At 44.2% G+C, this 14,965-nt stretch overlaps 1 protein-coding gene across 6 annotated transcripts in view; it reads left to right on the forward strand.

The window, feature by feature from the left end:
• SART1 (spliceosome associated factor 1, recruiter of U4/U6.U5 tri-snRNP) overlaps window positions 1–14,965 on the forward strand; it is a 40,086-nt gene that overhangs the window by 14,378 nt on the left and 10,743 nt on the right. For all 6 annotated transcript variants that reach the window (XM_085046368.1, XM_085046367.1, XM_085046366.1 and 3 more), the window contains exons 10-14: window positions 2,156–2,277; window positions 3,533–3,681; window positions 7,053–7,183; window positions 11,865–12,023; window positions 13,786–13,899. In XM_085046368.1, the coding sequence (XP_084902494.1) occupies window positions 2,156–2,277; window positions 3,533–3,681; window positions 7,053–7,183; window positions 11,865–12,023; window positions 13,786–13,899 (675 nt within the window). The remainder of the gene's footprint in view (window positions 1–2,155; window positions 2,278–3,532; window positions 3,682–7,052; window positions 7,184–11,864; window positions 12,024–13,785; window positions 13,900–14,965) is intronic.

Consider the following 14,965-nt stretch of genomic DNA (forward strand, 5'->3'; position numbering starts at 1 on the left):
GGGGAGATTTTGGGGGCAGTTGAGGGGATTTTTGGGGTTTTGGGGGGATTGGGGAGATTTTGGGGTCATTTTTGGAGGTTTTGGGGTTTGGGGTCATTTTGGGAGGTTTTGGGGGTTTTGGGGAGATTTTGGGGGCAGTTGAGGGGATTTTGGGGGTTTTGGGGGGATTTGGGGAGATTTTGGGGTCATTTGGGGTCATTTTTGGGAGGTTTTGGGGTGGTTTGGGTCATTTTTGGGGGCAGTTGAGGGATTTTTGGGGATTTGGGGATTTGGGGAGATTTTGGGGTCATTTGGGGTTTTGGGGAATTTTGAGGTCTTTTGGGGGATTTGGGGAGGGTTTGGGGTCATTGTTGGGGAATTTGGGGTTGTTGGGAATTTTTGGGGTTGGGGATTTTGGGGATTTTGGGGTCAATGGGGTGATTTGGGGTTTTTGGGGATTTGGTGGGATTTTTTGGGGTTATTGGGGGGGATTTGGGAGGTTTTTGGAGGTTTGGGGGATTTTTGGGGTCAGTTGGGGTCATTTTGGGGGATTTTTGGGGTTTTGGGGGAGGTTTGGGGTCGTTGGGAGATTTGGGGGAAATTTGGGATGATTTTTGTGACGATTTTTGGGATGATTTTTGGGATGATTTGTGATGATTTTTGGGGATATTTTGGGGTGATTTTGGATGATTTTTGGGATATTTTTGTGGTGATTGAGGATGATTTTTGGGCTAATTCGGGCTGATCTTGGGATGATTTTTGGGACGATTTTTGGGGCGATTTGGGATGATTTTTGGGCTGATTTTTGGGTTCATTTATGATGGTTTTTGTGCTGATCTGTGATGATTTTCAGGCCGATTTGAGATGATTTTGGGGATGATTTGGGCTGATTTTTGGGCTAATTTGGGCTGATTTTGGGATGATTTTTGGGCTGATTTTTGTGCTAATTCAAGGTGATTTTGGGCTGATTTTGTACTAATTTGGGCTGATTTTGGGCTGATTTCGGGTGATTTTGGGATGTTTTTGGGCTGATTCGGGATGATTTTTGGGTTAGTTTGGGCTGATTTTGGGCTGATTTTTGGGATAATTTTTGTGATAATTCGGGCTGATTTTGTGCTAATTTTGTGCTAATTTGGGCTGATTTTGGGCTGATTTTTGGGGTGATTTTTGGGATGATTTGGGACGATTTTCGGGCTGATTTTTGTGCTAATTCAGGCTGATTTTGAGCTGATTTTTGTGCTAATTTTGGGCTGATTTTTGTGCTAATTTGGGCCAATTTTGGGGCTGGATTTGGGGTGATTTTGGGCTGATTTGGGATGATTTTTGTGATGATTTTTTTTGCTAATTCAGGGTGATTTTGGGCTAATTTGGGCTGATTTTGGGATGATTTTTGGGATAATTTTTGGGCTGATTTTTGTGCTAATTTGGGCCAATTTTGGGCTGATTTTTGTGCTAATTTTTGAGGTAATTCAGGGTGATTTTGGGCTGATTTTTGGGGTGATTTTTGGGATGATTTGGGACGATTTTTGGGCTGATTTTTGTGCTAATTTGTGCTGATTTTGAGCTGATTTTTGTGCTAATTTTGGGCTGATTTTTGTGCTAATTTGTGCTAATTTGTGCTGATTTTGGGGCTGGATTTGGGGTGATTTTGGGCTGATTTTGGGATGATTTTGGGATGATTTTCGGGATAATTTTTGGGCTGATTTTTGTGCTAATTTGGGCCAATTTTGGGCTGATTTTTGTGCTAATTTGTGCTGATTTTGGGGCTGGATTTGGGGTGATTTTGGGCTGATTTGGGGTGATTTTGGGCCGATTTTTGGGCTGATTTTTGGGCTGATTTTGGGGCTGATTTTTATGCTCATTCGGGGTGATTTTTGTGATGATTTGGGACGATATTCGGGCTAATTCGGGCTGATTTCGGGCTGATTTTTGGGCTGATTTGGGATGATTTTTGGGATGATTTTTTTTGCTAATTCAGGGTGATTTTGGGCTGATTTTTGTGCTAATTTTTGAGATAATTCAGGGTGATTTTGAGCTGATTTTTGTGCTAATTTTGGGCTGATCTTTGTGCCAATTTTTGAGGTAATTCAGGGTGATTTTGAGCTGATTTTTAGGCTGATTTGGGCTGATTTTTGTACTAATTTCTGCTAATTTCTGCTGATTTTTGCCTCCCCAGTCGGTGACGTTCCGCAAAACCAAACGCAAAGTTCGCAAACTTCGCAAGAAGGAAAAACCTCTCAAGGCTGACGACCTGCTGCCCTCGGCGCCCGGCGACACCCGCGGGGACTTCGGCTCTCGGTGGGAATTTGGGGTCCTGGGGGGGATTTGGGGGTCCTGGGGAAATTTGGGGGTCCTGGGAGGGTTTTCAGAGGGTTTTTGGGGGTTTTGGGGGATTTGGGGGTGAATTTGGGGAGATTGGGGGATTTGGGGGTCCTGGGGGATTTGGGGGTCCTGGGAGGGTTTTTAGAGGGTTTTTGGGGGATTGGGGGTGAATTTGGGAAGATTTGGGGGATTTCGGGTCATTGAGGGGAATTTGAGGTGATTTGGGGTCATCGTTGGGGGATTTGTGGGATTTTGGGGTCATTGGGGGGGTTTTGGGGGGTCCTGGGGGGGTTTTGGAAGGGTTTGGGGGCTCCTAGGAGGTTTTGGGGCTCCTGGGGAGAATTTGGGATGTCCTGGGGGGTTTTTTGGGGGTCCTGGGGGGAATTTGGCGTCCCATTAGGGGTTCAGTCTGACGTCACCCCAAATCCCCCCTAAGTTTACCCCAAATTTACCCCAAATTCCCCCTAAATCCCCAATTCCTCCCCCAAATTCCCCCTAAATCTCCTCCAAATCCCCTGAATTTACCTTGAATTTCCCCCTAAACCCCCAAATCCCCCCAAAATTGACCCCAAACCCCCCAGATTTTACCCCAAATCCCCCTAAATTGACCCCAAATCCACCCCAAATCCCCCCAATCCCCCCAAATTTATCCTAAATCCCCAAAATCCATCCCAACCCCAAACCCCCAAAATTCACCCCAAGTCCCCCAAAATTCACAAATCTCCCCAACCCCAATGACCCCAAACCCCCAAACTCCAAACCCCTTCCAACCACTCCAAAACCCCTACTATCCCAATTTCAAATTTCCCCTAAATTTCTCCTAATAATCCCCTAAATCTTCTTCAAACCCCCAAAATTCACCCAAACCCCCAGAATTACCCCAAATCCTCCAAATCCCCAAAATTGACTCCCAAATCCCAAAATTGACCTCAACCCCAAAAACTCACCCCAAATCCCCCAATACTCCAAACCCCCAAATTCTCTTTAACTCTTCCAAATCCCCCAAAATCACCCCAAACCCCTGTCCACCCCAAACCCCCAAAATTGACCCAAATCCCCCAAAACCACCCCAATTCCCCTCCTCCCCCTACCCTCAAACCCCCCAAATTAATTCCAAAACCCCAAACTCCACCAAACCCAAACCCCCAAAATTGCTTCAAACCCCCACACTCCAAACCCCTTCACCCCAAATCCCCCAAAACCCCCCAAAATTGACCCCAAACCCCCCCAGCTCCCGCGGCCGCGGCCGGAAGGTGCAGGAGGAGGATTTGGGGACAGCAGGTGACCCTGAAAGTGTCCCCAACCCCCCCGAGGGGACAGCCCAGCCCCCCCTGCCCTCCGATGACACCAGGACTGAGAACATGGACATCAGCAGCGATGGTGGGCTTGGGGTTTTTGGGGTTTTTTTGGGGGTTTTTGGGGGATTTGGGGTGATTTCAGGGATTTTTTGGGGTTTTTATTGGGAGGTTTGGGGGGATTTAGGATTTTTGGGGGTTTGGAGATTTGGGGGTTTTGGGGTTTTTTTTTGAGATTTGGGGGATTTAGGGATTTTTGGGGTTTTTGGGGTTTTTTTGGGGTTTTTGGGTTGGGATTTTGGGGTTTTTTGTGGAGATTTGGGGGTTTGGGTTTTTTTGCGGAGATTTGGGGGGATTTAGGGAATTTTTGGGGTTTTTTGAGGGGCTTTGGGGTTTTTGAGGGGCTTTTGGGGGATTTAGGGGTTTTTTGGGGAGATTTGGGGGGTTTTGGGGTTTTTGGGGTTTTTGGGGAGATTTGGGGTGATTTCAGGGATTTTGGGGTTTTTTGGGGAGATTCGGGGATTTAGGGGATTTTTGGGGTTTTTTGGGGAGATTTGGGGGTTTTTGGGGTTTTTATGGAGATTTGGGGGGATTTAGGGAATTTTTGGGGTTTTTTGAGGGGCTTTGGGGTTTTTGAGGGGCTTTTTGGGGGATTTAGGGGTTTTTTGGGGTTTTTTTGGGAAGATTTCGGGGGTTTTGGGGTTTTTTGGGGGTTTTTGGGAGATTTGGGATGATTTCAGGGATTTTGTGGGGTTTTGGGAGGTTTGGGGATTTAGGGATTTTTGGGGTTTTTGGGGGATTTGGGGGTTTTTGGGGTTTTTGGGAGATTTTGGGGATTTAGGGGATTTTGGGGTTTTGGGGGATTTGGGGTTTTTGAGGGGGCTTTTTGGGGGATTTAGGGGATTTTGGGGGAATTTGGGGGTTTAGGGGTTTTGGGGTTTTTGGGGAATTTTGGGTATTTAAGGGATTTTTGGGGTTTTTGGGAATTTTGGGGGATTTAGGGGATTTTGGGGTTTTTTGGGATTTTTTGGGGTTTTGGGGAGATTTGGGGGTTTTTGGGGTTTTGGGGGAATTTGGGGGTTTTTGGGTTTTTTGGGATTTTTGGGTTTTTGGGGAATTTGGGGGTTTTGGGGTTTTTTTGCGGAATTTGGGGATTTAGGGGATTTTGGGGTTTTTGGGGTTTTTTGGGGATTTGGGGGTTTTGGGTTTTTTTGGAATTTTGGGATTTAGGGGATTTTGGGGTTTCTGTGGGATTTAGGGGATTTTGGGTCCCTAATTTGGGATTTTTGGGTCCCTAATTTTGGGTTTTTAGGGGATTTTTGGGTCCCTAATTTTGGGATTTAGGGGATTTTTGGGGTTTCTGGGATTTTTGGGGGATTTAGGGGATTTTGGGGTTTGGGGAGATTTGGGGGTTTTTGGGGTTTTGGGGAGATTTGGGATTTAGGGATTTTGGGGTTTTTTGAGGGGATTTGGGGTTTTTGAGGGGCTTTTGGGGAGATTTAGGGGATTTTGGGGTTTTTTGGGGGATTTGGGGGTTTTGGGGTTTTGGGATTTTTTTGGGGAGATTTGGGGGATTAGGGGATTTTGGGGTTTTTGGGGGTTTTGGGGTTTTTTGGAGTTTTTGGGGGGATTTTAAAGGGTTTTGGGGGTTTTGGGATTTTTGGGGGAGATTTAGGGGTTTTAGGGGATTTTGGGGGTTTTTGGGGAGATTTGGGGTGATTTAGGGATTTTGGGGGTTTTTGGGGGTTTTGGGTTTTTGAGGGTTTTCTGGGGGATTGGGTTTTTTTGGGGAGTTTTTGGGGGTTTTGGGGTTTTTGGGGATTTTTAAGGGATTTTGGGGGATTTTGGGGTGATTTTGGGGTGGTTTTAAGGGGTTTTTGAGGGGATTTAAGGGATTTTGGGGTGATTTTGGGGTGGTTTTGTGGGTTTTTGGGGTGGTTTTGTGGGATTTTATGGGGTTTTTTTTTGGGATTTTGGGGTCTCTCTGACCCAAATTTGCCCCCCCAGAGGAGGCAGCCCCCCCTGGGACTCCCCCAGCCCTGGAGGAGGATGAGGCAGAACAGGAATTTGGGGAGATTTTGGGGTGATTTATGGGATTTTATTGAGGTTTTGGGTTAATTTATGGGATTTTATTGAGGTTTTTGGGGGATTTAGGGAATTTTATTGAGATTTTGAATTAATTTACAGGATTTTATTGAGGTTTTGAGTTAATTTTGAGGATTTTTTCAAGGTTTTGAGTTAATTTGTGGGATTTGATTGAGGTTTTGAGTTAATTTATGGGATTTTATTTAGGTTGTGGAGGATTTTAAGGGGTTTTGGGATGGTTTTGGGGGATTTTGGGGTGGTTTTAAGGGGTTTTGTGGGATTTTGGGGTCTCTCTGACCCTAAATCCCCCCAGCCCTGGAGGAGGATGAAGCAGAGCAGGAGTTTGGGGAGATTTTCAGTAGATTTATGGGATTTTATTGAGGTTTTGAGTTCATTTACAGGATTTTATTTAGGTTTTGGGGGTTTTGAAGGGATTTTGGGCTGGTTTTGGGGGATTTTGGGGTGATTTTACAGGATTTTGGGTTGGTTTTAAGGGGTTTTGGAGTGTTTTTGGGGGGATTTTGGGGGATTTTATCAAGGTTTGGGGGATTTTATGGGGTTTTGGGGTGGTTTTAGGGGATTTTGGGGAGGTTTTAAGGGGTTTTAGGGTGGTTTTAAGGGGGTTTTGAGAGGATTTAAGGGGTTTTGGGGTGGTTTTATGGCTTTTTGGGGTGGTTTTGTGGGATTTTGGGGGGTTTTTTTGGGATTTTGGGGTCTCTCTGACCCAAATTTGCCCCCCAGAGGAGGCAGCCCCCCCCGGGACCCCCCCAGCCCTGGAGGAGGATGAGGCAGAACAGGAATTTGGGGAGATTTTGGGTTGATTTATGGGATTTTATTGAGGTTTTGAGTTAATTTATGGGATTTTATTGAGGTTTTGGGGTGGCTTATGGGATGTTATCAAGGTTTTGGGTTGATATGGGGGATTTTATTGAGGTTTTGAGTTAATTTGGGGGATCTTATCAAGGTTTTGAGTTAATTTATGGAATTTTATCAAGGATTTGGGTTGATTTAGGGGATTTTATTGAGGTTTTGAGTTAATTTATGGAATTTTATCAAGGTTTTGGGCTGATTTATGGAATTTTATCAAGGATTTGGGTTGATTTAGGGGATTTTATTGAGGTTTTGGGGGATTTTATGAAGGTTTTTGGGGATTTTAAGGGGTTTTGGGGTGGCTTTAGGGGATTTTGGGGTGGTTTGGGGGATTTTCAAGGGGTTTTGGGGATTTTTAAGGGGTTTTGGGGTGGTTTTATGGGTTTTTTGGGTGGTTTTAAGGGGTTTTATGGGATTTTGAGGGGTTTTGGGGTTTTTTTATGGATTTTGGGTTTTTTTTTTGGGATTTTGGGGTCTCTCTGACCCAAATTTGCCCCCCAGAGGAGGCAGCCCCCCCCGGGACTCCCCCAGCCCTGGAGGAGGATGAAGCTGAACAAGAACTGCAGCAGCAGCTGGAGAGAGGGAGGAGGTTGAGGCAGCTGAGGGAGCTGCGGGAGAGCGGCGGGGAGAAGGTCAGACACCCCGAAAACAGCCTGAAAATAGTCCAAAAATCACCCCAAAAATATCCCAAAAATACCCCAAAAATATCCCAAAAATACCCTGAAAATACCCTGAAAATATCACAAAAAACACCCCGAAAAAAACCCCAAAAATGACCCCAAAACACCCTGAAAATACCCTGAAAATATCACAGAAAACACCCTGAAAATACCCCAAAAACTTCCCAAAAATATCCCCAAAATACCCTGAAAATATCCCAAAAACATCCCAAAAACACCCTGAAAAAATCCCAAAAATATCCCCGAAACAGCCTGAAAATACCCTGAAAATATCCCAAAAATATCCCAAAAACATCTGAAAAAACAGCCAAAAACCGCCCTGAAAATACCCCAAAAATATCCCGAAAACATCCCAAAAATACCATAAAAACATCCCAAGAAACATCCCAAAAATACCCTGAAAATACCCCAAAAATATCCCAAAAATATCTGAAAAAACATCCAAAAAACACCCTGAAAATACCCTGAAAATATCCCAAAAAACATCCCAAAAACACCCTGAAAATATCCCAAAAATATCCCAAAAATACCCCAAAAACATCTGAAAAAACAGCCAAAAAACACCCTGAAAATACCCTAAAAACACCCCAAAAAATCCCTGAAACACCCCAAAAAAATCCCAAAAAACATCCCAAAAATATCCCAAAAACATCTGAAAAAACATCCCAAAAGCGCTCTAAAAAAGATCCCAAAAACATCCCGAAAATACCCCAAAAAAATCCCAAAAATATCCCCAAAACACCCTGAAAATACCCTGAAAATATCCCAAAAAAATCCAAAAAACATCCCAGAAAATATCCCCAAAATATCCCAAAAACATCCCAAAAATATCCTGAAAATGACCCAAAAACATCCCAAAAGCACTCTAAAAAAGATCCCAAAACCACCCCAAAAAAATCCGAAAACACATCCCCAAAAAACATCCCAAAACCAGTCAAAAAATCACCCCAAAAATATGCCAAAACACCCTGAAAATACCCAAAAAAAACCCCAAAAACACCCAAAAAAATCCCAAAAAACACCCCAAAACCACCCAAAACCACCCCAAAAAATCCCCAAAAAATCCCCAAAAAAAATCCCAAAACCACCCCAAAAACACTCCAAAACCACTCCAAAAAATCCCAAAACAATCCCAAAAAAATCCCCAAAACACCCTAAAACCACCCCAAAAACCACCCCAAAACCACCCCAAAAATAACCCCAAAAAATCCCAAAAAACACCCCAAAACCACTCCAAAAACACCCAAAACCACCCCAAAAAATAAAAAAAATCCCAAAAACACCCGAAAACCACCCAAAAAAAATTCCAAAAAAATCCTAAAATCCCCCAAAACCACTCCAAAAACACCCAAAAATACCCCGAAACCACCCAAAAAAATCCCAAAAAAATCCCAAAAACACCCAAAAATACCCCGAAACCACCCAAAAAATCCCAAAAAAATCCCAAAACCACTCCAAAAACGCCCAAAAAATCCCAAAAAACACCCCAAAACCATTCCAAAAATGCCCAAAACCACCCCAAAACATCCCAAAAACACCCAAAAAAATCCCAAAACAACCCAAAAATTCCAAAACAATCCCCCAAAAATTCCAAAAAATCCCGAAACCACTCCAAAAACATCCCAAAAACACCCCAAAAAAACCCCCAAAAATAAAAAAAAATCCCAAAAAAATCCCCAAAAAATCCCAAATTTCCCCCCAGGTGCTGGAGCTGCTCTGGGGGGATCAGAGTTTGGGATAAATTGGGGTAAATTTGGGGTGTTTTTGGGGTTATTTGAGTGGATTTTGGATGGATTTTGGGACAAATTTTGGGATAAATTTCCTTGAACTCCTACAAGTATTCTCATCACTTTTAGGGCACTTTTTGGGATAATTTATACCAATTTAATTGGGATTTTTGTCACTTTTAGGTCACTTTTTGGGGTAATTTCTGCCAATTTAACCGAAATTTCTGTGACTTTTAGGGCAATTTTTGGGATAATTTATACTAATTTAATTGGGATTTCTGCCACTTTTGGGTCACTTTTTGGTCACTTTTTGGGGTAATTTTTGTCACTTTTAGGGCATTTTTGGGGTAATTTCTGCCACTTTTGGGTCATTTTTTGGGATAATTTCTCCCAATCCCCCAAATTTTGGGATTCTCCATCCCCCAGGTGCTGGAGCTGCTGCAGGGAGGTTCAGAGTTTGGGGTAAATTTGGGGTGCTTTGGGGGTTATTTGAGTGAATTTTGGGATGAATTTTGGGATTTTGAGTGGATTTTAGGACAGATTTTGGGATGAATTTTGGGATGGATTTCCTTGAACTCTTCCAAGGATTCTCACGACTTTTAGGGAACTTTTGGTGAACTTTTACAAGAATTTCTGTGACTTTTGGGTCACTTTTTGGGCTAATTTATACCAATTTAGTTGGGATTTTTGTGACTTTCAGGTCACTTTTTGGGTTAATTTCTGCCAATTTAATTGGGATTTCTGTCACTTTTGGGTCACTTTTTGGGTTAATTTCTGCCAATTTAACCGAAATTTCTGTGACTTTTCAGTCACTTTTTGGGGTAATTTTTACCAATTTAACCAGAATTTTTGTCACTTTTAGGGCATTTTTGGGGTAATTTATACCAATTTAATTGGGATTTTTGTCACTTTTAGGGCATTTTTGGGGTAATTTATACCAATTTAATTGGGATTTTTGTCACTTTTGGGTCACTTTTTGGTCACTTTTTGGGGTAATTTCTGCCACTTTTGGGTCACTTTTTGGGGTAATTTTTGTCACTTTTTGGGGTAATTTCTCCCAATCCCCCAAATTTTGGGATTCTCCATCCCCCAGGTGCTGGAGCTGCTGCAGGGAGGCTCAGGGGGGTTCAGAGTTTGGGATAAATTGGGGTAAATTTGGGGTGATTTTGGGGTTATTTGGGTGGATTTTTTGATGGATTTTGGGACAAATTTTGGGATAAATTTCCCTGAACTCCTACAAGGATTCTCATCACTTTTAGGGCACTTTTTGGGATAATTTATACCAATTTAATTGGGATTTTTGTGACTTCTGGGTCACTTTTTGGGGTAATTTCTGCCAATTTAACCAAAATTTCTGTGACTTTTAGGGCAATTTTTGGGATAATTTATACTAATTTAATTGGGATTTCTGTCACTTTTGGGTCACTTTTTGGGTTAATTTTTGTCACTTTTAGGGCATTTTTGGGGTAATTTCTACCAATTTAATTGGGATTTCTGCCACTTTTGGGTCACTTTTTGGGGTAATTTTTGCCACTTTTGGGTCACTTTTTGGGGTAATTTTTGCCACTTTTGGGTCACTTTTTGGATCACTTTTTGGGGTAATTTTTGTCACTTTTTGGGGTAATTTCTGCCAATTTAATTGGGATTTTTGTCACTTTTAGGGCATTTTTTGGGGTAATTTCTGCCACTTTTTGGGTTAATTTCTGCCAATTTCACCAGGATTTTTGTCACTTTTGGGTCACTTTTTGGGGTAATTTCTGCCACTTTTGGGTCACTTTTTGGGATAATTTATACCAATTTAATTGGGATTTCTGTGACTTTTAGGTCACTTTTTGGGGTAATTTTTGTCACTTTTAGGGCATTTTTGGGGTAATTTCTGTCACTTTTGGGTCACTTTTTGGGGTAATTCCTCCCAATCCCCCAAATTTTGGGATTCTCCATCCCCCAGGTGCTGGAGCTGCTGCGGGGAGGTTCAGAGTTTGGGGTAAATTTGGGGTGATTTGGGGGTTATTTGAGTGGATTTTGGGATGGATTTCGGGATTTTGAGTGAATTTTTGGATGAATTTTGGGACAAATTTTGGGATAAATTTCCTTGAACTCCTACAAGGATTCTCACGACTTTTAGGGTAATTTTTGGGATAATTTATACCAATTTAGTTGGGATTTCTGTGACTTTCAGGTCACTTTTTGGGTTAATTTCTGCCAATTTAACCAGAATTTCTGTCACTTTTAGGGCATTTTTGGGGTAATTTCTGCCACTTTTTGGTCACTTTTTGAGATAATTTATACCAATTTAACCAAAATTCCTGTGACTTTTGGGTCACTTTTTGGGCTAATTTATACCAATTTAACCAGAATTTTTGTTACTTTTAGGGCACTTTTTGGGGTAATTTCTGTCACTTTTGGGTCACTTTTTGGGTTAATTTCTGCCAATTTAACTGGAATTTCTGCCACTTTTGGGTCATTTTTTTGGGACAATTTCTCCCAATCCCCCAAATTTTGGGATTCTCCATCCCCCAGGTGCTGGAGCTGCTCTGGGGGGATCAGAGTTTGGGATAAATTGGGGTAAATTTGGGGTGATTTGGGTGTTATTTGAGTGGATTTTGAGCTGAATTTTGGGATTTTTAGTGGATTTTAGGACAGATTTTGGGATGAATTTTAGGATAGATTTCCTTGAACTCTTCCAAGGATTCCCATCACTTTTAGGGCACTTTTTAGGTTAATTTATTCCAATTTAATTGGGATTTCTGTCACTTTTGGGTCACTTTTTGAGTTAATTTCTGCCAATTTAACCAGAATTTCTGTCACTTTTAGGGCATTTTTGGGGTAATTTCTGCCACTTTTGGGTCATTTTTTTGGGACAATTCCTCCCAATCCCCCAAATTTTGGGATTCTCCATCCCCCAGGTGCTGGAGCTGCTGCGGGGAGGCTCGGGGGGCTCGCAGGGGGTCCCGGGGGGCTCGGGGAGCATCGTCTTCAACGCCACCTCCGAGTTCTGCCGGACGCTGGGAGAAATCCCAACCTACGGGCTGGCGGGGAACCGCGAGGAGCAGGACGAGCTGCTGGTCTGTGGGAGATTTTTGGGGAAATTTGGGGATTTGGGGGAAATTTAGGGGATTTGGGGGGGTTTGGGGGAGTTTAAGGGGTTTTGGGGGGATGGGGAAAATTTGAGAAAATTTGGGGGAATTTGGGAAAATTTGGGGGGATTTTCGGGGTTTGAAATTTAGGGGATTTTGGGGGATTTTGGGAAATTTAGGGGATTTGGGGAAATTTAGGAATTTTGGGGATGTTTAAGGTGTTTTTGGGGGGATTTGGGGATTTTTGGAGGAGTTTATGGGAATTTTGGGAACCGCGAGGAGCAGGACGAGCTGCTGGTCTGTGGGGGATTTTGGGGAAATTTGGAGGTTTGGGGGATTTTGGGGGAAATTTGAGGAGATTGGGGGTTTGGGGGCAAATTTGGGGGGCTTGGGGGGTTTGGGGACAATTTGGGGTTTAGGGGGACTTTAAGGGGTTTTTGGGGGGGAATTTGGGGAAGATTTGAGAAAATTTGGGGGGAATTTGGGAAAATTTGGGGGATTTCGGGGGTTTGGGGGAAATTTAGGGAATTTTGGGGGGATTTTGGGACATTTAGGGGGGATTTGGGGGATTTTGGGGGAAAATTTGGGGGATTTCAGGGGGGTTTGGGGGGAAATTTGGGGGATTGGGGGGGGATTGGGGGATCTTGGGGGGGTTTTGTGTGTCACCTCCGATGTCCCCAATGATGTCCCCATTGTTCCCATTGTCCCTGATGTCCTCATTGTCCTTAACGTCCCCAATGTTCTCGATGTTCTCAGTGTCCCCTTGATGTCCCCAATGTCCCCAATGCTGTCCTCAATATCCCCAACAATGTCCCCATTGACCCTAATATCTTTGATGTCTTCAATGCTCTTGTTCCCTGATGTCCCCAATCCCCATGATGTTCCCAATGTCCCTGATGTCCCCAACAATGTCCCTATTGACCTTAATGTCCTTGATGTCTTCAGTGTTCTCATTGTCCTTGATGTCCCCAATGTCCCCAATGTCCTTCATGTCCTCAATGTCCCCATCATCCCCAATGTCCCCCATGTCCTTGATGTCCTCAATCCCCCTGATGTCCTCAGTCCCCTCAATGTCCCTGATGTCCCCAGTGATGTCCCCAATGTCCCCAACGATGTCCTCATTGACCCTAATGTCCCCAATCCCCATGATGTCCGTAATGTCCCCAATGTCCTTGATGTCCTCAATGTCCCTGATGTCCCCAATGTCCCCAATGTTTTTCATGTCCTCAATGTCCCCAATGTCCCCAACAATGTCCCTATTGACCTTAATGTCCTTGATGTCTTCAGTGTTCTCATTGTCCTCAATGTCCCCAATGTCCCTGATGTCTCCATGAATGTCCCCAATGTCCTCGATGTCCCTGATGTCCCCAATCCCCATGATGTCCGTAATGTCCCCAATGTCCTCGATGTTCTCAATGTCCCTGATGTCCCCAAAGTCCTCAATCCCCATGATGTCCCCAATGTCTCCAATGTCCCCGATGTTCCCAGTCCCCTCTGTCCCTGATGTCCCCAATGTCCCCAACAATATCCCCATTGACCCAAATGTCCCCAATCCCCATGATGTCGCCATTGTCCCCAATGTCCTTCATGTCCTCAGTGTCCCCAAGGTCCCTGATGTCCCCAATGTCCCTGATATCCTCAATGTCCCTATTGTCCCCGATGTCCTCAATGTCCCCAAGGTCCCTGATGTCCCCAATGTCCTCAATGTCCCTATTGTCCCTGACGTCCCCAATGTCCCCTCTGTCCCCAGGCCCTGGAACGTGCCGGCCGCCCGCCGTCCCCCCCAGGTCCCCCCGACTCGGAGGGTGAGGAGAACGTGGGGTGGAGCAGTGTGAACCTGGCTGAGGAGAGACAGCAGCAGGACGTGAGTCCCCAAAAATGGCCTTGGGGACATTGAGATGGGGTTGGGGACACCAAAAATTGGATTAGGGAGCCCAAAAATGGGGTTGGGGACACTAAAAATGGGGTTGGGGGCATCAGAAATGGGGTTGGGGACACTGAAGGGTGGAGCAGCATCAACCTGGCTGAGGAGAGACAGCAGCAGGACGTGAGTCCCCAAAAATGGGCTTGGGGACACCAAAAATGGGCTTGGGGACACCAAAAATGGGCTTGGGGACACCGAAAACGGGGCTGGGCACACTGAAAACGGGGTTGAGGACCCCAAAAATGGGGTTGGGGACACTGAAAATGGGGTTGGGGACATCAGAAATTGGATTAAGGACCCAAAAACGGGGTTGGGGACACTAAAAATTGGATTAGGGACACCAAAAATGGGGTTGGGGACACTGAGATGGGGTTGGGGACACTGAAGGGTGGAGCAGCGTGAACTTGGTTGAGGAGAGACAGCAGCAGGACGTGAGTCCCCAAAAATGGCCTTGGGGACACTGGGATGGGGTTGGGGACATTGAGATGGGGTTGGGGACATCAGAAATGGGGTTGAGGACACCAAAAATTGGATTAGGGACCCCCAAAATGGGGTTGGGGACACTGAAATTATGGTTGGGGACACCAGAAATGGGGTTGGGGACATTGAAAATATTCTGGGAGGATTTTGGGGTGCTTTTGGGGGTTTTGGGGTGTCCCTGACCCCCATTTTCCCCTATTTTTCTTCCTTTTTTTTCCCATTTTTTCCCATTTTTCCCCCATTTTGTCCTATTTTTTTCCATTTTCCTTCATTTTTTTTCTAACTTTTCCTCATTTTCTTCCATTTTCCCCCAATTTTTCCCCATTTTTCTTCGGTTTTTCCTCATTTTTCCCATTTTTTTTTATTTTTCCCATTTTTCTTCATTTTATCCATTTTCCCATTTTCCCCGTTTTCCCCCATTTTTCTTCATCTTTTCCTTATTTTTCCCCATTTTTTCCCCATTTTCCCCCCAATTTTCCCCCAATTTCCCCAATTTTTTCCCATTTTTCCCCATTTCCCCCCATTT

This window comes from Lichenostomus cassidix, unplaced genomic scaffold (assembly GCF_008360975.1).
Source record: "Lichenostomus cassidix isolate B80296 unplaced genomic scaffold, HeHo_3.0 HiC_scaffold_40, whole genome shotgun sequence".
NCBI lineage: Eukaryota > Metazoa > Chordata > Aves > Passeriformes > Meliphagidae > Lichenostomus > Lichenostomus cassidix.